Below are 20,165 nucleotides of genomic sequence, written 5' to 3' on the forward strand. Positions count from 1 at the left end.
ACTGGCAAATCCCACTGCACAAACAGTGAGGAAATTAAACGAAAACAAGATTTGTTGTGTTTTAATCATTTCACTCCTTAAAATGTCATTTCGCAATGATGAAACATCAGACAGAGGGACGCTTTATTTCTAAAAAGTGACTTTTTATTTGGTTTGATGCATTATTATAGAGCTTTGAAGAAATGAGGGAAGATTTTTTCAGTGATGTACATACGATGTACAGATGTATGTTTAAAATCAACACCAAATCGATGCTTTAGTGACAATCTACACCTGTCGCGCATGCAACTTTGATTATTTCAATCAATACAAGACTTAGTAATACACTTTGCAGGCTGTTTAAACCCAGGTTTCATTGTGCACAAACGCTTTAAAACTGTGATCCTGACCTCCAATACGGAACAAGTGGTCAAATATTTTCGGATTCTCCAAGCTTTTAATTATTGGGTTCGAGGCCTACTTCTCACGATTTCCGAGTATGAGAAGGCTTCTGGACTGCAACACCGGTTCTGAAGGTAACGCCTTTCCGTTCCCGGAAAAAGTGAGCTGCAAGGATAACTTGATAAAAAATGTCCCCTTGTATTTGCCTATGCTGCCGGCGCCCCCTCCCGTATCTGGGGTACCACACATTTACTTTACCGAATGGACTGCGCTACTGAAGATGAAGACACGACTGAAAATAATGGGTCAAATATTTAGGTGATAAGTGAGTCTCATTGCCCTGAAGCACAAAGTTATGACAAGGTTGAAATCATTTGCAATGAAATAATCGATTTTTCACTTCAACATGGATTCTCATTGTATACATGGCCTAAGAACAGGCCACTGTGGCCTGCGTGGGCATCTTAAACGTATAGGAGTAAGAGACACAGCAGAATGCCAATGCCAGACAGCAGTGCAAACACCAACGCACATCCTACAGGACTGTCCCCTGTACCAGGATTTACGAAATAGATTCTGGCCTAAGGACACGAAGGTCGAAGAAAAGCTGTGGGGAACACGGCCGGACCTTCGGGCGACAAACCGCTTCATCTCCGCCACAGGACTGAGGTTATAGTACTTAGGCAGGTTGAACGCTGAAAAAAAGGAGAAGAATTGTATACATGGCGAGTGTCATCCAAAACAACACACATGACTTTTAGATACAACGTTGCCAGAATCGGAGTTATCATTTAGCGTTATCCTCGTGAAAAGGCCCATCGCGTTCCGATCTGGTGCGACTTGAAGCAGAGGCCAATGATCAAGTTCCGATCAACAGCAGACGCCACCAGTGTTTAACACCTGATTGACTGACAAGACGCCAGCCTTCAATAGTGACAAGATAATCACAGCAGATGTCGCAAGCAATGTCATGAAATGTTGTGAAGCTGTCATAGGGCGGTAACAGGTGCACAGCCGATGCTCCGCTTATTGATATCGATCGATAGAGTCTGCGGCGAAGAGGAAGTGGCTGTTGCTGATGCTGGGAGACACCGAGCGCGAGTGTGATGGCCTCAGCGGAAGCGGCTGTAAAAGGCCAGGCAGAGGGCTCAGGGGTGATGTTGGTAGGTTCCTAGCTGCTTCTGTCAGTGGTGCCGTTCACCCAGCTCAGTTGGAGGTAGATGGCTGGGTATTGATGATGGTTAGGTTCGGTTGACGCCGAGAAAAGGTAAGTGCGGTGCAATCAGAGCTTTATTCGCCGAGTTTGCATGTGATTCCCCCAAGAAGATCGCTCGTTAAAAAACGAGGAACGCGGTTGTTGCTAGTTGACAAAGAGAATCCTCCAAGGGAAGCGACAGTTGAACAAGTGCAGCTACAGGGCAGACACCGAATCCATTGTTGGCTGTGGGGATGATGCAGTTATGCTGCTGGTTCCATTGCCAAATGCTTTAAAGCAAAAGGCTTCGGGCTGTTGCTGCCAATGCTGTCCCCGGCTGGTATGTTAAGCTGTTTTGAGAAACAAGGGAGTAGTTGCCAGCGCAGCATTCAAAGCACGAGAGACTGACAATAGCCGTAGGTTATTTTTGCAGCCATGCCTACTAGCAATCATGGTTAACTCTATCTATAAATCTAGCGAGGGAGTGATAAAAAGAAACAGCCTTCGAAGCCGACCAAGAACATTATAAAGTACACCAGTCAGTGAATTATATAATCGTCTCCTTGCCAAACGAAGGCTTCCTCTGAAGGCTACTTTCACAAAAAAAGCATGAACTACTTCGAATGATTTTTAAGTATCGTACGTCTTACATCTACACTGACTATATAGTGCATTATTAAAGCGATTCTACAGAGCATGCAAAGGTCAGTAATTTAAAAATGAATACTGTGGAACGTCATGTGCATATCATTTCGCATACACTGCTACACGTTCAGAATACACATTGTTCCTAATGTGATGTCCAGCAAGGGAACGGATCAGGAAGAGCATAATCTATGTGCAGGTCGTGATGATTAAACTCAACTATAGAAGTTGGGAATAGATTAATTATTAAACTTATTTTTCATATCGGTGAGCAGCATAACTGCAAAATTGAAAATTCCTACTCTTAGAACGTATTAGAACTAGTGTGTGTCAGAAAGGTGTGCAACCTCTCTATTGTTCATTTGGTACATCTAGTGTAGTCTAGCTCGCAGAATGATACTTGGCTATACCCGTAGTGCCATCTACATTGTACAGTGACTTTGTCTGGCTTAATAATGAGAGCCCTCGCTTCTTGCTTTGTCTAATTCCGAGAAACCATCGACTCTCAGCCGTCAGTAGCGGTAGATCCAGCTTAAAGTTTGACTGCCCTCTGTCGGTACTTGTTTTTATCGGAACGACTTCACCAATGACATCACCAGTAACCCTCTATAAGGTAATGATTAATGAATTTCTGCTTTCAGACTGAGCTGAGCATCAACTAGGATATTTTTAGCTCTAGTAACGATATTGGGAGATCTGTAATGCCGCGAATGGGAGTTGAACCAATGACTACAGAGGTGACGTGTCTAACCACAGCGCCACTCGGCAGCTCCAATGACATCTTGATCATGCAATAGGATGTGGGATGCATTAGAACAAGCATTACCGGGCAAAATATATTTATTTGGAAATCTCACCAGCAGTTAGCAACTCTTAGTCCTTTTTGGTAAGGAAGAGGCATTGTAGTTCGTCTCCAAAACCAATTAGACTTCGCACGATATGTTGTTAGAAGCACGAACCAGTTGTGCAGATTGTGTCCCTAGATTTTGATATACATGTATCATTACATGTATTTCCTAAGGAAACGTGTCTTTCTTTATAAGAGAGACTTGCATCTGCATCTTCTAAAGCCAGTGTGACTTTCTATGTGGATAAAAGAAGAGTCAGCCACATTTATGCAGAACGTGTCCCTAGTACTGGAAGAGTAATCAATGATGGTTGGCGTTAGCCGTATACTAACGGCATCTCATGGGAGTTAATCGCGTTGTTTGCATGCGACTCCGACACATATCTGAGATGAAAGGCCCGACAGCCACCAGAAATGAACGTGGGCAAGCTTTTTACCGCTTGAATCATGTAGTTGCAGCTCTATCTTCGTGTGGGGTGTAGGATTGATTGTCCTTTCTATGTGTAAAATCATCCGTAATGGTCGAGAAGACGGTCTCAGTAGTCGGACCGTGAGTATGGTAGAGTTAATGAAGACATAATGAGTCAGCAAGCTATTCGTCTTTCTCTAAGGAGGGTTAGCATACAGCCAAACACTGGTCAATACTTCACTATCATCTTAACTAACTTAGTACACAGCTGGAGAATCGATTGCGGGTAAGCTGCCTGACCAACTGTATGTTTCGTTATGGAGTACCCATGCTGGTTTGATTCGTTACATAATGGGTATTTCGCCACCAGTAACAATTCAGTTTCAGCAAATTTGCCCGCAAAATTGAACAGAAATTGTGAAAAACAGATTTTTCGGGTGATCTTTCTCTTTCATGCATATCATGTTGCATAGTTCGCCATTTTTGGGTACTATGTTTGGCTCTGAATTCGTAAAATTACACTCATCATACATCGATCTTTTCCTTCTCTGCTGATTAGACTGAAACCTTAAACTGTTCATGATGCTAATATCACGGTTATAACAGAATTATAAATTTAGAGCGTCTCCGACAAATCGTTCCTGGATACTTTGTAGTCAGTTTTCTGCGGCCAAGTCGCGGGCATCAGACAGGAGAACTATCGAGCCGCTGGTAGCACGTGAACACAGGATTTAGGTTACATATACGAGTAGCGCCTTAAGACAAGAAGCTTGTGGTCCTGAAGGAAATCTAGAAACGGTCAACAAACATCGTAAAATCGAGGCGTGACTAAGGGCATGCAATTAGATTGGCAGTGAGGTAGTTTTACAAACCGCGGCTGCAAACCCTGAGGGCCTGAAGAGGATCCGTGAAGAACTCAGTTGTATAAGTGTCATGATATTCTATCGTCAGTGGTTATATCAACCAGATCTTTGTCTGACGTGTATTTATCTTAATACTTAGATCAGAATGATCTGTCACTAGTTCTAGAAGTAAGCCATGAACAGCTATTGAGTGTATCACCTGCTCGCCTAGCTTCAGTTTCGCAACCATAGTCCTGTTTACTAACTTCCTGTGAACGAACGGAACTCTACCTTTTAGTGAACGGCAGTTGACCTTCACCGGTTTCTGAACATGTTCTCTTTTGTGATTATACCTCCAAGATGTAAAACACGAATTTAACGTTGCACCGTAGTTGATTTTGAACATCGCTACGGCATCGTGTGGAGCTGGGAACCAGTATCCCATAAAAGGACGCTTGTGGAGGGGGAAATATCAGTTTGTTTGTACTTTAAATGAGACGATGTGCTTGCCGTGTCCCAAATATGCGTCGAATTCCCAGTGTAGAATTGTATATCCAAAAATGGCCATTTCCAACGAAACCTATTAGTCTTCTTCTTCTTCTGCGTTCAGATTTTCATAACCATTATAACCTCAAGTCGTGCGCCGCGACAAAATCGGCTGTTTGTTGCAGGTCTTCGGCTGTTCCCCATAGCTTATGCCCGCCATACACGATCCCATTTTATAGTATAGCAAATGCTATACCATTTTTCGTCCAATTTAATTGGATGCAAATATTTGCTACCCCGCCGTACACCATCCTAATTATTTCATAGCAAATATTACCTAACATCAAAAATGGGATCGTGTATGGCGGGGTTATAATTTAATGTAGGATTGACCTTTTATTGGCTAGTAACATCAAATGATTTTAATGTCAAGTGTCATGTCTTGTTCAGTGTATTGTTCTTATGGCCTATATAGGCCCTCGCACTTCTAGCTTTGCCATTCGTGACAACAGAATGCCACCAGTACTATCAAAACTGGCTTCGGCGGCTTCTGCAGCCGTTGTACTGTTGGCCGTGGGAGTTTCTTGACGCAAGAAGAAACGGACGACGAGGAGGAGGCGAAGATAATGAACGCATCCAGATATAAAGGGTTTCGTTACATCAGGGAGGTATTATTAATAATACCTCCATGGTTAATAAGGCTGGTTTATACTTCATAGCGATGCGTCGCACGGTCGCACGGGTCGCATTGATCGTTTGCCTGGTCGCCCTGATCGCTGTGAAATCGGACATGAGTAGATGACATCATCCGCAACGCACGTAGTACAATTGCGTGCACATCGCGCTATCTAACCTTGATTTATTTCGAGCAATGAACCACGCGGACAGCCCGGCGCAGGCCAAACCCACAAATTCACGTATGAAGTAGACCCGATAGACACGCGATGCTCGTCGCGCCAAAAGCATGCAGGGTTAATTGTACAATAATAATGCTATCCCGACATACACCGTATGATTTTATTGTATAGCATTTAATTGTACAAGAAAAATAGGACAGAACCTATTCGTGTATTTCTTGCTATACTAAAAAAATTCGACAAAGTTTCCCGACATACACGGTCCAATAAAATGGTATAGCATTTGCTATACTATAAAATGGGATAGTGTATGGCGGGCATTAGTCTTCAGTGACAATGGCTCCGGCCAAAATTTCTGTCTTCTTTTCATCAAGGGACAGTCCTGCAGAATGTGCCTTGGCGTTTGGTCGCCGAGTCCACATTCGCAGGAAGCAGTTGGATGGAGCCCAAGTCTCTTCAGGTGCCGGTGGAGTTTGCAGTGCCCTGTACGGAGTCGATAGATGGAGTCTTGGCCATTACTGTCAAGTTGGTGGATGCTGTCTTTCCATGGCTGGTACCCATCAGTGTCGTCTCTCCATTGGTTTTTCAGCTTCGTCTTGAGTAATGTTTTTGATTCCCGGTAGGTCATTCTGGTTTCTGTTTGGTGCTGCTTGCTACCTTCCTTCGCCAATTGATCTTCCCGTTCATTTCCTGGTACTCCTACGTGAGCTGCTATCCATTGGAGGACTACTCTTCTGTCTTGAAGAAGACTACTTAGGTTCTTCAGTAGATTCTCCGTCAGTTGGTCTGATGTTGCAGCCATAAGGGCCTGTAATGCGGACAGAGAGTCGGTCAGCAAGACGAGATTGTCTCCTACATCTTCTTGGGTGGTGATCAGATAGTCAGTGGCTGAGGTTAGGGCTTGCATCTCAGCTCTGTAGTTTGAGCAGAGAATGCCGGATGGTACGGATATGGAGTGGGAGCTTCTATCTTGAAGTTTGATAAAAACACCACTTCCTCCATTGCTAACTGCATTCTGAGATGAGCCATCTGTATAGACATGTGTCCAGGTACTATGGGGATACTTTCTGTCTATCATCTCGAGGGTGAGTGCCTTCTGGACTTCTGGTGTCTGGGATCCTTTTTGCTCGAGGCTTGGAACATGGAGCTCTATCTCTGGACGATTACGTTCCCTTGACCAGTTGGAGATTGTGAGGTCTTTGCATAGATCAGGTTCGCTTTCCAGTATGTCCTGGTGTTCCTTTTGCAGGGCCTTCGTGATGGTGTTGATGCTCTTGCGTTTCAGCCTCGTCATCGGTTCTTTTCGGAGCACGTGGTGTAGACGATGGGTCTTCAACCGATTACTTTTTTCTCCCTGTGTCAGAGTCTTGTATTCTCTTCTTAACTCTAGGGGTTGAATGGCAGCTGTTTTCTCCATGTCCCTAATTGGTGTGCTTCGCATTCCTCCAAGGATGATTCTAAGGCCCATATTTTGCACTTTGTCCAGCTTTGCTTTGGTTGTGTCAGATGCAGTTACCCATGTGGCAGAGGCGTACTCCATGATTGGTCTTACTGCCCCTATATATACTTGTCTGAGGATTTTGGTCGTGGCTCCCCAAGTCGTTCCTGCCAGCTTTTTCATCAGTGATAATTTCTTGATAGCCTTTTCCTGGATTGCTTGGATGTGTGGGTTCCATGTTAGGCGCTTGTCTATGGTTCCTCCTAGGAAGACAGTTGATTCCACTTGGGGTATTGGTTGTGTTCCCATGTGAAGGTTGATTTCTTCCTTCTTCGTTGATAATGAGAAAAGGATGCTGGCCATCATAGCAATGTTGACATCAACGAACCACTTTTTTCGCCCAGAGTTCCACTTGGTTTACCATGGTCTGAGATCTCTTGATGGCTGTTGATACATATCGGCAGGCAGTCCAAGCTGCAAGGTCGTCTGCATGGAGTGTGTTGCCAATGTGTTCTTCAAAGGGTGCTGTGATGGTATCGATGTACACCAAAAAGAGGGTGGGTGAGATACCTCCTCCTTGTGGAACGCCAACTCTCAAATTCACGAGGTTGCTGGTGGTACCATCAATTTTCACTCTTGCGCTGCGGTTGTGAAGGAAGTTTCGTAGCCAGTTGTGCATTTTCCCTTTGATTCCTATCTCGAGTAACTTCAGGAGAAGCCCTTCTTTCCAGACCTTGTCAAAAGCCTTCGAAAGATCGAAGAAGACAGCAATGACGTGTTTCTTCTCCTGGAAGGCATTTTCGATGTCTTGTGCTAGGTAGGCGAGCTGGTCTTCAGTGCTTCTGTGTTGCCTGTATCCAGACTGGGTGTGGTTAAAGGAGTGATTTGCTCTCTAGATACCAAATAAGTCTTTTGTTGACGATTCGCTCCATCAGCTTGCCGACACAACTAAGTAGGCTTATAGGTCTGTAGCTCTTCGGGCTTTTCTTGTCTTTGCCTTTCTTGTGTATAGGAGTGAAGTTGGCCTCTTTCCACTTGGTTGGTACTCGACCAGTCTTCCAGCTGTGATTGAATATCTGGAGGAGTACGTTCTTGGCTCCGGATCCGAGGTTTTTTAGCATATCATTGGTAATCTCATCAGGGCCTCGGGCTTTCTTCATCTTTAGTTTTCCTAGGGCTGATTCCAGTTCTTGGAGGGAAATGGATTCAGTCATGCATGCGTCTGGCTTAGATGTTGTTTTCCCTTTGATTTCTTCCATTTTCTCTCACACCTCTTTTGTGCTCTCCCTGGTGACTTTGGTTTCACCCTCCTGTTGATAGCTGTGAGCGAGGGCGTTTGCAGCTGCTTTACCAGTCACTAGGCCTCGCTCAGTTTGTAGAGTGATTTTGGCTCTTTTCCAGTTGTCATCATTCAGAGTTTTGGTTAGTTGCCAAAGTTTTTGTGAGTCTTTCTCCATGTTTAGGGAAGCAGTTTTCTCACTCCAGCTAGTGCGCATTTGCTGCAACTTTTCCCGGTTGAAAAGTGCTTTAGCTTGGTTATGTTTGGCGACATTTTGGTCTGATGGGTGATTCTCCATTATCTCTCTTGCTTCACACAGTTGCTTGTCTAGGTTGTCCAGAGCAGTACTCCAATACGGCTTGTGGTCCTTACGTCTCCCTCGTGGTATTGAAAGCTTTGCTGCTTCAAGTACGGCGGAGTTAAAGACAGCTGCATTTCTGTCAACGTTTCGCTTTGAGAGTATGAGAGACTGTGTTGTCCTGTTGGTCAGTGTTTTGAAGAGAGGCCAGTTGGCCTTCTTGTAGTTCCAGCTTGGGGGCAGATACTGGTCTTCCTGCTTTGCTTGTTTGCCTATGGTTTGCCTATGATCACCCTTTGGGTGATTTTCTGTATATTGTCTGTCGCTATGGCTAGGTCAGGGCTGCTAGTCGATCTCCAGGCTTTTGAGTAGAAGGTCGGTTCATCGTCTGGCTGGTTTATGAGGACCAACTGGTTGTCTGTTATCCACTGTTCTACCTCCTCACCCTTTGATTCTAGGTCCTGGTATCCCCAACTTGGTGAGTGGTTGTTGGAGTCTCCGACAGTGATCCAGTCCTCTGAGTCTGGTGATATGTCGTTCAGCATTGCTTTGTCAGTTGGTGAGTAAAGATTACATACTGTAAAGTTATCCTTTGGTAGGATTAGACTTACAGTCAGCGAATCGGTTTCTGCTGTTCCTGATCTTCTGGTTTCTGCTGACGCGATGTTGTTTCTCACAAGTGTAAGCACCCCTCCCTTTGGGCGATTTTCTCTGTCATGTCTGTAGGATTCATATCCTCTGATAGAGAACCGGTGCGCACTGTTGAGATGCATTTCTTGGATGCAGCATACATCGACTTCGTGGGCCTTGAGGAAGTGTTGGAGTTCGGTTTTCTTACGTCCTACTCCTTCTGCATTCCATTGCATAATTTTCATCTTGTGACTAGTAGCTTTACTCCGCCCTCCCCCAGTCACATTGATAGGTACAGAGGTGCCAGTAGCTCGTGGTGGGCCCCCTCGAGGCTGGAGGCCCGGCATCGTCGTTACCTGGCGTTTACCCATAATGACGACACCACATCGATCTAAGGTTTGTAGCATGGTTATCATCTGCTACGCGTGGACACCCGATTTCTCCCACGCCGTGTCGGCTGGTGTTCTCCGTCTTCGGTGGTTAGGCTTTGTATGGGGTTCCTCTACCCTTAGGTGGACTGCCTGTCAGGGCACTCGGGCTCCACCTGTCCGCTTAGATTCTTGCCTGCCAAGGCTAACGAGTGACATCTCCCCGGGTTGGTTTTTTGGAGTGTTCCTTCTCATAGATGCCTTACCGGCCAAGGCTGATCGAGCGGCATCTGCCCGGGTTTTATATCAGAGTTTTCCATCTCCTAGACTAGTTGCCGGCCAAGGCTAAGGAGGCCAGTCTCCCCCGGAGAACTTTCTCCACTGCCCAAGGTGACTAGTCACTTGTGTGTCTAGTCGCTTGGGTGTCTAGTTTCCACTAGGCTATGCTGGTGGAGAACTAGATGGCCGTTGGCTCTAGATGAGCACATCCGCCCTGGGTGACTAGTCACCCACCTGAGACAGGTGGCACTGGCTTACATGTTACCAGTGGCAGGTAGCTAACCTGACCTGATCCTAGTCTTTTTTGAATACTTTGAGAAGAGTTTAACTCGACTAGCATACTCGACTGTAATGAAATAAGGAGCTAATTAATTGTTCAATGTCTTGCTCAGCTTCTCCATATGTGATTGGTTGACAAAAACGTCTACGTCATCATCCCATGGTATGATACCATGGTGACGCCAGCTGCCGAGCAATGTACCGCTGTAGAGGAACCAGGAGATATTCTGAACGGCCATTTCGCTATCAAAAAGGGTGAGAATGTGAAGGGCAAGCTCCTGCTCGCAGGGTGTCATTCCGCCAGGAAACTCCGCACGGTCGTCTTTGCGCCCACCGGGTCGGTATGCTGTCGACATTGGCACTGCCCTTTTGGACGAAAAATACAATACATGTCGTAACTGTTCTGCCTCGGCTCTCCTATATACTGCTTCTGAAATAAACAAACTACGTGACATTATGAAAAAGAATGCCACGGCCAGTAACAATAAGAATCCAAACAGTGTTTGGGATGCATTGGAGAGCATGCTTATCACTTTTACTCAGTCTCCGGATGCACAACGAATCCACAGGTCCACAGTGGTACCGACACTTGAAATGCTATTCCACTCCATGCAACACGGTCTTTATAAGATGTAGCTCCATATTCTCGATGATCAACATTTATGACTAAAATGACCATGGTTTTGACTAAGCTCTCCGAGATATTGATGAAGTATTTAAAGCAATTTTACCAGCGTAAGCGCAAACGATTCCACAAAAAGGGAGCATGCAAAGACGTGAGGACAGTTCCGTCACTGGAAAATATTCTGAACAGAACATGAATTGAAAGCCGTCAAAAATCTATATTTGTTTGCAAATAATTTGAAGAATGAGAATCATATAACTCACTGGACTGGACTGGACTAATTGAAGATTTCAGACACACACAATAATTGATGTTTTGGCCAATTTAAGTAAGAATTCCTAACGGCGTCAGAATATCAAAATTGTTGTGTGGCATCTGTCTTTAAATTTTAGAGATCGATAATATAAATGGCCTGGTAACCTGTAGACAAACAGCACCCAGCTTCTTTTTGCCTGGCTTACGGATCTGAGGGACGAGGACGTTTCTTGCAATCTCGTTTTATCTCGCGCCGTGGTAGCATACCGACGCAGCCATATCGACTGATTGTCAAGAAAAATAAGCAGCAAATCCATTCATTTTGTCATCACACAATTTTTCATTCTCTGAATATATCCCTCCTACATATCTTTTCTGAATTAATCATCCGAAATGTGCTTTCAAAGACCTATAGGCCTAAACGCGTTTTTTTCTGTTTATCTGTTCTTTTTTATTTCTCGCACTGCTAATGCCACAAGTACCACGGCGCGATAACACGAGATTGCAAGAAACGTCCTCGTCCCTATGATCCGTAAGCCAGGCAAAAAGAAGCTGGGTGCTGTTTGTCTAGTGTAATGGCACCCAGGGTGCTTATTGTCCAGTCGATCTCGAACCTGGGTACCATTTGTCGGCACCCAGGACGACATCCACCCTTTCAGCTCGAATATCTTTGATAGAAAGTTGCTTTTTGAAAAAGTTAAAGAAAGTGTGGTAAATCCCTGGCGACTTAATTTCAGGTCCTTGGTGAATAACTGTCGAATCCATTCATATCCGGCAGAAGAGCCTGACAGGAGGGTACACTCTTTGTAATGACAGCTGCATTAGCTTGTAGTTATTTAGATACGACTGTTGAAATTTAGACCATGGGAGATAGTTACACAAAATTGTTATTTTCAGGTTATGAGGTTTCAAGGTTATTTTTGCCTGGCGAAATTCTAAGAGTTCAGATGAAATATCGCATGTCTGCTGCGACAAGCTACATCTTACTCGAATACTAACTGAATCCCGAGGTCAAGATCGATTTTACCTCACCACGGTCTCCTGCACTCCAATCAATAGTCAACCGATCACAGATCAATCTCAAAATAGCCACCAACGTGCAATAAATAGATGACGTACGGTTAATCACGGTTGATTTTGACAGTACCTGGTCGGTGCTGATGGTCAATACATTGTCATCACCAGGTGTGGATCAGCGTATTACATGATATTGGCAGGGATACACTTCGTAGATTGTATAGATCGCTTTTGCCATGCGATTGACAGAAGTAGAATTGCCATGCTACGCTAGTCCAGACGATCAATAGGTTTGCTGATGGATGTACATACATGTATCACAAATCTTATCAAGAGAAGAAACTATTACTTCGCTATGTCGAATTCTATGACTTAGGTGCAAACATCCTCAATATCAGTGTGCTTGCTATAAGCACTATCACACTCGAATACTGTCTGATTAGAATCATTCAAGAGGCAAAGATCGTTATCCTCCACTATACGGTCGTCGTTTGCAATGCAATCTTGAATCGGTAGGCAAGCGATCAAGATTCATCTCCAAATAACAACCAACGTGCAACAAATAGAGATGATAATGACGAATTTCGGATGCTTTTGACAGTATTTGTAACTGGTGGCGAATGGTTAATTTATTGTCATGATTAGGTGTTGATCAGAGTATTTCGTTTTGATCATTTCTGCCGACGACCTGATATTGGCAGGGCTGGGATAGCTTTGTAGACTGTACAATTCAGTGTACCAGTACAATATTCGTGTTCCTGACTGGTATATCGTGGGGCTGATTGCGATTGATGACTCCGGACTGAGAGGGGTATTCCTTGCAATGCTACGAAGGTCAAGATGATCAGTTATGCATGGTTTACTTGGTGACGGATGCACATATCACAAATCTTCCGCTGCAAAACCCCTGCATTCGTGCCTGAGTAGAAAAGGTTGCCGTTGTTTGGCGGAATTAAAAGACTTTAAATGGACAACATCTGATATCAGTGTGCTTGCGATAAGGTATATTAGGTATATACCCGACTGCTGTTTGGATTTTTAGGCCAAAGATCGATTATCTGCCACTACGGTCTCTTGCGCATTGCACTACCATCTCGCAATCAAAAGTCAAGCGATTACAGAACAATCTCGAAATAGCCAAATGGCGTATGACGGACACTTGTAATTGGTCGGTGCTGATGGTCAATACATTGTCATCATCTTGTGTAGAGCAGAATATACCGTGTTGACCCACTGTTACTGATGACCTTGGTTTAACAGGGATATACTTCGTAGATCGTGCAGATCTGTGTTTATCGTGTTCTCGGAATCTTGATGTCCATCTTTATTGGTGTCCTGAGATTGTCGGGGGTAGTTTTGCGAAGCTATAATCTGATCCATACGATCAACTGTACGAGGTTTGGTGATGAACGCACATATCGCAATTTTATGATTCGTTGCAAAACTCCCGTATCCTCCTTGCCAGAGAAGGAAATGTTACTTTGGCTTGGCGGAAGGACATTATAATGTCAATGTCATTGTGCCCGCGATGAGCTATATCATTCTGGAATATTGACGCTTTTTTAGGCTAAGGTCGATTTAACCCCCAACAAGGTCTCCTGCACTCCAATATCCAAGTCAAATAGTCAAGCGATCACATATCAATCTCAACTATAAGTGACCTGAGATAAGTAGAATTTGCACTGTTCTGACCTGATGAGATTGACAGGGACGCCGCGTCATGTTACCCAAAACTGGGCATGGCTGCTTATTTTACATGATAACTGGCGTCGACAAACGGCCATCGGATAGACACCCTGTCTATATGAACGAATATATTGATTAACAGTATCAGACAGCAACCGCATTTCATCTCCATGGTTTATAATGGTTGCAAAGGGAAATCTGCCATCAGCGCTCTCTGTGCAAAATGGCTTGAACTGACGGCCTGAAATCGATGAATTCAGGCCGCTTATGCACTGTCCCTGCTCAATTATGTACGGCGTCTGATCAAGAAGTCGACAAATGCCTAGTTGTACATACACATAAGATGTCTGGCAGTTACTAGTGGTACGCCACAATGAGTAGCATATATCCTGCCAAACTGACGTCTACGCCGCTGTCATATTACAGGGACAAGAGTTTTCACAGTGGGTATGGTAACACATTTAAGAGAATGTTTCATCATCTAATTCAGCTTTCAAACTGGAATATAAAGCGGCGAGATCCATAGCCGTTACCACATGGCTTTCGTGACTCGTAGTGTGATGTAGTGTCCAAATTTTTGGTGACATATATATGTTAAGGAATTGAAAACAGATGTTTGCAAAATAACCAATATCATTTTATTTTTTACAAACATGCAACAATGTAACGTGTGGAAATAACATTAACAGTTGATGTTGCGGCTAGCTTCATTGGGAAACTCGTAGAACCGCTTGAAATGTATACGGGAGGAGGAGTACGAAATGTGGACTCAATGTGTTTTAGTTTGAATTTAAAAATGTATGCTTTTGCTATCCTTGATTATTCCCATTGAAATAAATCAATGTTTTTTCTCACAATGTGCGTTTTGTTCAGATACTGGAAAATGAGAATGGACCAAGCCGTAGTGGTTCGTATAAGACACATTTGTCACTTCCTTGCTTTCTACTCCTCCTATCGATATATTTCCCTTGTTTTATTTATATACATTATATACTATGTACAGTCTATTTATTGTTTGCCTCATCAAGGAATATTAACAACGAAATGAGGGAATTATCTACAGGTTGGCCGAGTTCGTAATTTCACAACTTATAAACCCATCAAAATTACAAACATCACAAGCTTGGCCACAATGACTTTTCCTCACTAATTTGCCACAAGTATACTTCAGCCTTATTTGATGAATAACCATCGCGCGAAATTTTGATATTCATCGGATGTAGTTTTATCTTATATTTCCTCGATTTCTACATATCTGTATCATGAGTCAAATATTTCTAACCAAGAGTGAGAAAATCATATCGAATCAAGAACTTAAAAAACGTTCTAGAATCTTGACATTCATTATTTGGGATCACAGTCGTGAAAGGACGACACGGAATAATTGAAGGGTCAAAGTGATTCAGTTGTCCTTAACTTTGCTTATGAAAAATCCGATGATTTACTTCTGATGTTCTACCCAGATCGGCAGATTCTGTCAGCCCACAAATCGTATACAGAAACTAGGCCTACTCAGACAGTGACAACGGCACGCGTACACAAGGGCACAAATTATAACAAATTTTAGAAAACCAACGCAAGACGACGTTTAGTCATATAAGTATACACAGTATAGTTATGGTATAGTTTCCTTAACTTGGTCCCAAATTCACGTGTCTCTGTGTTGTTCCAACAACGGGTCCCATATAACCCTGTCCCACAATATCACCTCGTTAATATTTTGGTATTTGAAATCAGGGCTACTGGCAGGTCTAGATCGAGGCGATTGGCAGAGTGACCTGGGGACCCCCTTTCACTGCAAACCAACAATATTAGCACATATAAACAGACTTTGAAACTTACAAATTTATAAATGCATGGTAAATGAAGATCTCGAACAACTGCAAATGCATCCTCAGACGACTGCGCAGAAAATGACATCGAGATTCAAACTTGAAAAATAATACATTTTTCTGTCGTTGCCCCAAAAACAAATTTTCGTGACATCAAAAGATGGTGGATAATATGAGCAACTGAAATTCTAAAAAGATAACCTCAGCAAAGGGTTGTAAATTTCCATTTTAAAGTAACTTAAAATGAACCAAGACTTTTCAAACATATCATTACACCGTAGTTATTGGAGTTATTTACCATTGAATATGAGCTTCGATGTCTAAGGTCACGTGAATATATTTTAGACACACATATTGATATATTTGATATTTAGGTCTAGAAAAATAATGCATGCCTGACCCAGTACATCCAGCAAGTTCAAAACAGGCTACTATTAGACCAATGATTAGTTATTGCACAAGTTTGGGTAACCGATTAACTGAAAGAAGGACAAGGCAACTCAATATCAAAGGTAATGTTACGATCCCTTCTTTGGCACTTACACGATTTTTCAACTTACTGAAATAACTTCCTCAATTATTATGCTAGCTTCAAATCCCCTTTCGAAATATAACACAATGGTTTAACTCCAGAATATTCTTTAAGATTTTAACATTTAGTATATTGTAACATGGCAGCATCAACATCATGACAAACACCATAAATATAGGCTATAACTCCATAAATGGACGACCGCACATTGCCCTCATATCGTCTACGTCGGGCATCTATAATAGCAGAGCTAGCTGTACATTTATGCGGTAATATCTATTTATCATGATATACTGCAGGTATTTCCTTTTCACAAGATGTTTTCCCGACAGTACAATCCGTTTAATGACGTAGACTGTATAGAAAAGTCTCGGGAAAGGACTCAACCCAGATATGACTCTCCGATGTGCGACTATTTGCATGTAAAAAATAACAAAATTTGTGCGGCAAATAAGATTGCATAATGTACTCGTAATCATCGTGCGATGCTGACATGTACCATAATGACTTTACAGTAACAAAACACCTTATTCATTCTAAAACGTCCCCAAACTATTTTTAAAGAAGTCCGAAATGAGTAGATATAAAGACAGCAAAAATAAAAAGCTTTGCAGTGACTTGAAAAAGGTCGAAAACTTGAAAATCAACAAACTGTATTTGCACATCATATTTCTTCAACAGACTTTAAAATATTGTAAATATGCTTTCAGAAAAAAACCTAGCCGAGTGATACATGTTTTAGGGGTTTAACGCGAAATGTAATTGATGAACACTGGGTCAGATGATGATGACATATTATATAGTACACATCACACAGACACGGTACGGTATAGCAACTCCTAAATTGGTACAAAAAACCGTTCTAATATATTATTGGTAAACATGGCAAATGAAAATGGTGGAACTGTTTCGTGGACACCGCCACCTTTTGCCTTTATATAAACGCATGATAATATTAAAGAAAATGCTGCCGATATTAGCCACAAGCTAAGCTTGTTTACATAGAAATTCAAGGCTTTACTTAATGCTATTTGTTATAGGCAACACTTGGCGGGTTCGACCCAAAACTAACTGACCAGACACGTACAATATTGCCACAAATAAAAATGCAACTACTAAGGCCTAAATTATAAATGTTAACATCTATCGGTAGCTCACCCTTGATATGACATGACCTTTCGCTTTCTACATTTCATGTTTGTCCAATGAGTTCCCCGCTTACTGACGACCAAAGAAAATAGTAAGCAGCTTTCGGAACTGCTAAAGACGACGAAGTACGAACCACGAAGGTCTGTGGCATCATCAAGCCATATACTGGATCATCTACCCACTCGTGAATCAACACCTAATGGTACGAGGAAATCGGGGAGATTTTCAAAATAGGTCGTCAATAAAGTACATTTACATACTCGTAGCTTTTCATAATGGTTGCGCAACCTACCTATTGATTCTTAGCAGGGGACTTATTTTTGCTATGAAAGATGGCAACACTGATCAAATCGCTGGAGTAGCACAATTCCGCATCAAACTATATCAAGCATTGTGCTAACATGCCGAGCAATGTCACATTAGCATCAATGCAATGGCTAAGCATGTATAAGAATATTTAAAACAGAAAATGACTAGAGCGTCTTGTAAAAAGGTGTTGAATCACTGACGCACTGATATACAAGTTCGTTCGCTAATTCTCATTTCGTTAATTTCTCCAAAAAATCCCTCAAATTCACTGATATCTTCACCTTCGAACTGCCAATGTTTGAACACTCCTCCAACATATTGCACACCAAAGTGATTGCAGGATTCGGGTGTACCAAAGTACAATATTCTGATTTTATACACAGGTATGTCTTTTCGAACATATTTTTCCAAACAAAACACCCTGTTTTAAAATGTCCAGAAGCGCTTGTTCGAAAACAATAGCAGAAGGCTGCCTTCTATTGGCACATTTTGAATAATCTAACGTCACGTACTTGGCTCTGGCCAAGTCCACTCTTTGGTCACTCGTCGCAGCTCCCCATTTCGGCCAGAGAGGCACATCCATTTCGATGCGGAAAAAATGGCGTGAACATCGTAGACACCAATTCATCCTGAGCTCCACCTGACCCGGAATCAATGTCATCCACCAACCTGAGGCTCACACTAACTTGAAACATATTGCTCATTTATCGCTAATCTCCATAATTCCTTTCGATACTGGCCACTAAGCCAAAGCCACACGGTAAAAGTAACATATCACAAAAATCTCACTACATGGCTTCACACAGAGTATAATATCCAGAAGTGTAACTTATCCAAGTAACTCACTGTATACGCGGCCTATCCCAGTTTGGACGTTAACTAAGTAGAATCTAGCTATCATCCTCAAGTCAATGGTTTGCAGAAACTGTCCACGATACTTTGATCACACTACATCCGTGAACATACCCTGATTCAAGCCATTCAATCCATTCAAACCAAGACCCGGCTTGGCCTCAAGATAACCCGATGGTTTCGCTTCTAAATATCCCGATGTGTGACTGCTTGACAACTGGTCAACATCACCATTCGGGAGAGTCAAAACCTCTGAGCTACTCGTGAGAGGCACGGTCTCCAATTCCCTGTCTGCAAAGGGTATCATTTCAAGGTCATCCACAGTTAAGCACCCTGGCGGTGTCATACCACTGGAATTCGATGAGGGTTGTATTGGCACGTCGATGTTGTCGAGCTGAAGGTAGTTCAGCTCTCGTCCCAAGAGGAGATCGAGACTTTCCCGCAGGTCCGTAAAGGTTGGCCGGTTGGCCGGGTTTTCTGCCCAACATCGATGCATGATGTCATACCTATAAAGGAAACGAGATATGTTAAAAATTAATGTTTTGGATATTTTAGTCTGATATAAACAACGTAGAGGTTATCATTGATCCAGCTTCGCACTCTACGACAAGTCTATCCTGAAAGCTCTGAAGAAAGCTGCAACTTACAACTACAACCTGAGCATTTCCTGCCAGCACCTATTTATACATTTACCTGCAGTTGGAGAAAGGCACGTAGGACAAATATACCTGTCACGAGTCTCACGCTGACAGTGGGGATCAAACGTGAGACCTCGTGAGTGCTATTATTAGATCCGAGCCACGACACTACCCTGTTTTACATAAAATTGTTCCAATTTACAAACCAGATTGACTTCGTGATTGACATCGGATGGATATGTTTACTTACACTTCAGGAGAGCAGTTGCTTGGACTATCCATCCTGTAGCCATTACACAAAACTACGTAGAGATCGGCCAAGGCAATACTTGGGTACGGTGAACCACCTGAAAGCGGAAAAAAATTGTTCAGTCTGAAGACTGAAGTTTGGCAGCATTTTGGGCATTAAAGAAATAAAGGAATCATTCCCCAATAAATGTTTTCCTCGCCTGTTTAATTAGTAACCTATTTTTCTGAAAGTCGTCGACGTTTTTGATTCCCAATTTCTTTCAACTCTTTGATAAAAGAAAAACTCATCAATCGCTGTTTTTAGAAGGCACACGGAAACGTCTTCCCGTAGAGTGCACCCGAAGTCGAACTTTACACCCCACCATCACGACGCAACGACATTTTCGTTGTCGTCGTAGAAGCAAGGTACTTTCGGTTATTTCAACTAATAAAAAGAACCAATAAATCAAAATCCTTACCCATCGTCACGATTTCCCAAAGTAAAATACCAAAGCTCCACACGTCTGACTGTATGGTGAATATTCTGTCCCGGAGAGACTCTAGAGCCATCCACTTCAGGGGCAGCTTGCCGCTCGTGATCTTATGATACTCGCACGTTCCGTAGACATCTCGTGATAAGCCAAAGTCACAGAGTTTGACAAGCTTGTCTGGGCCGACTAAGACGTTTCTCGCTGCCAAATCTCTGTGCACGAATTGCTTGTCGGCGATGTACTCCTATAAAAATGAATACGGTGGTTAACATTTTAAATGATTTGGAAAAATATATGAAATCTAGTGTCATACTCAAG

At 42.8% G+C, this 20,165-nt stretch overlaps 2 protein-coding genes across 3 annotated transcripts in view; both read right to left on the minus strand.

Annotated features, from left to right (window-relative positions):
- Positions 1–630: 630 nt before the first annotated feature.
- Positions 631–7,463, minus strand: LOC135484859 (uncharacterized). The gene is made up of 3 exons (XM_064766553.1): positions 6,152–7,463; positions 1,025–1,076; positions 631–673 (listed from the first exon to the last, which is right to left on the minus strand). The coding sequence occupies exons 1-3, from the start codon at positions 7,461–7,463 to the stop codon at positions 631–633; spliced, it is 1,407 nt and encodes a 468-aa protein (XP_064622623.1).
- A 6,968-nt stretch (positions 7,464–14,431) lies between these two features.
- The window catches only part of LOC135484269 (uncharacterized), a 48,321-nt gene continuing 42,587 nt past the window's right edge, over positions 14,432–20,165 (minus strand). For both annotated transcript variants that reach the window (XM_064765585.1, XM_064765584.1), the window contains 3 exons: positions 19,836–20,091; positions 19,379–19,475; positions 14,432–18,996 (listed from right to left, as the gene is read on the minus strand). In XM_064765585.1, the coding sequence (XP_064621655.1) occupies positions 18,582–18,996; positions 19,379–19,475; positions 19,836–20,091 (768 nt within the window). In that variant the 3' untranslated portion in view covers positions 14,432–18,581. The remainder of the gene's footprint in view (positions 18,997–19,378; positions 19,476–19,835; positions 20,092–20,165) is intronic.

The sequence above is a fragment of the Lineus longissimus genome, chromosome 3 (genome assembly GCF_910592395.1).
Source record: "Lineus longissimus chromosome 3, tnLinLong1.2, whole genome shotgun sequence".
In the NCBI taxonomy this organism is placed as follows: domain Eukaryota; kingdom Metazoa; phylum Nemertea; class Pilidiophora; order Heteronemertea; family Lineidae; genus Lineus; species Lineus longissimus.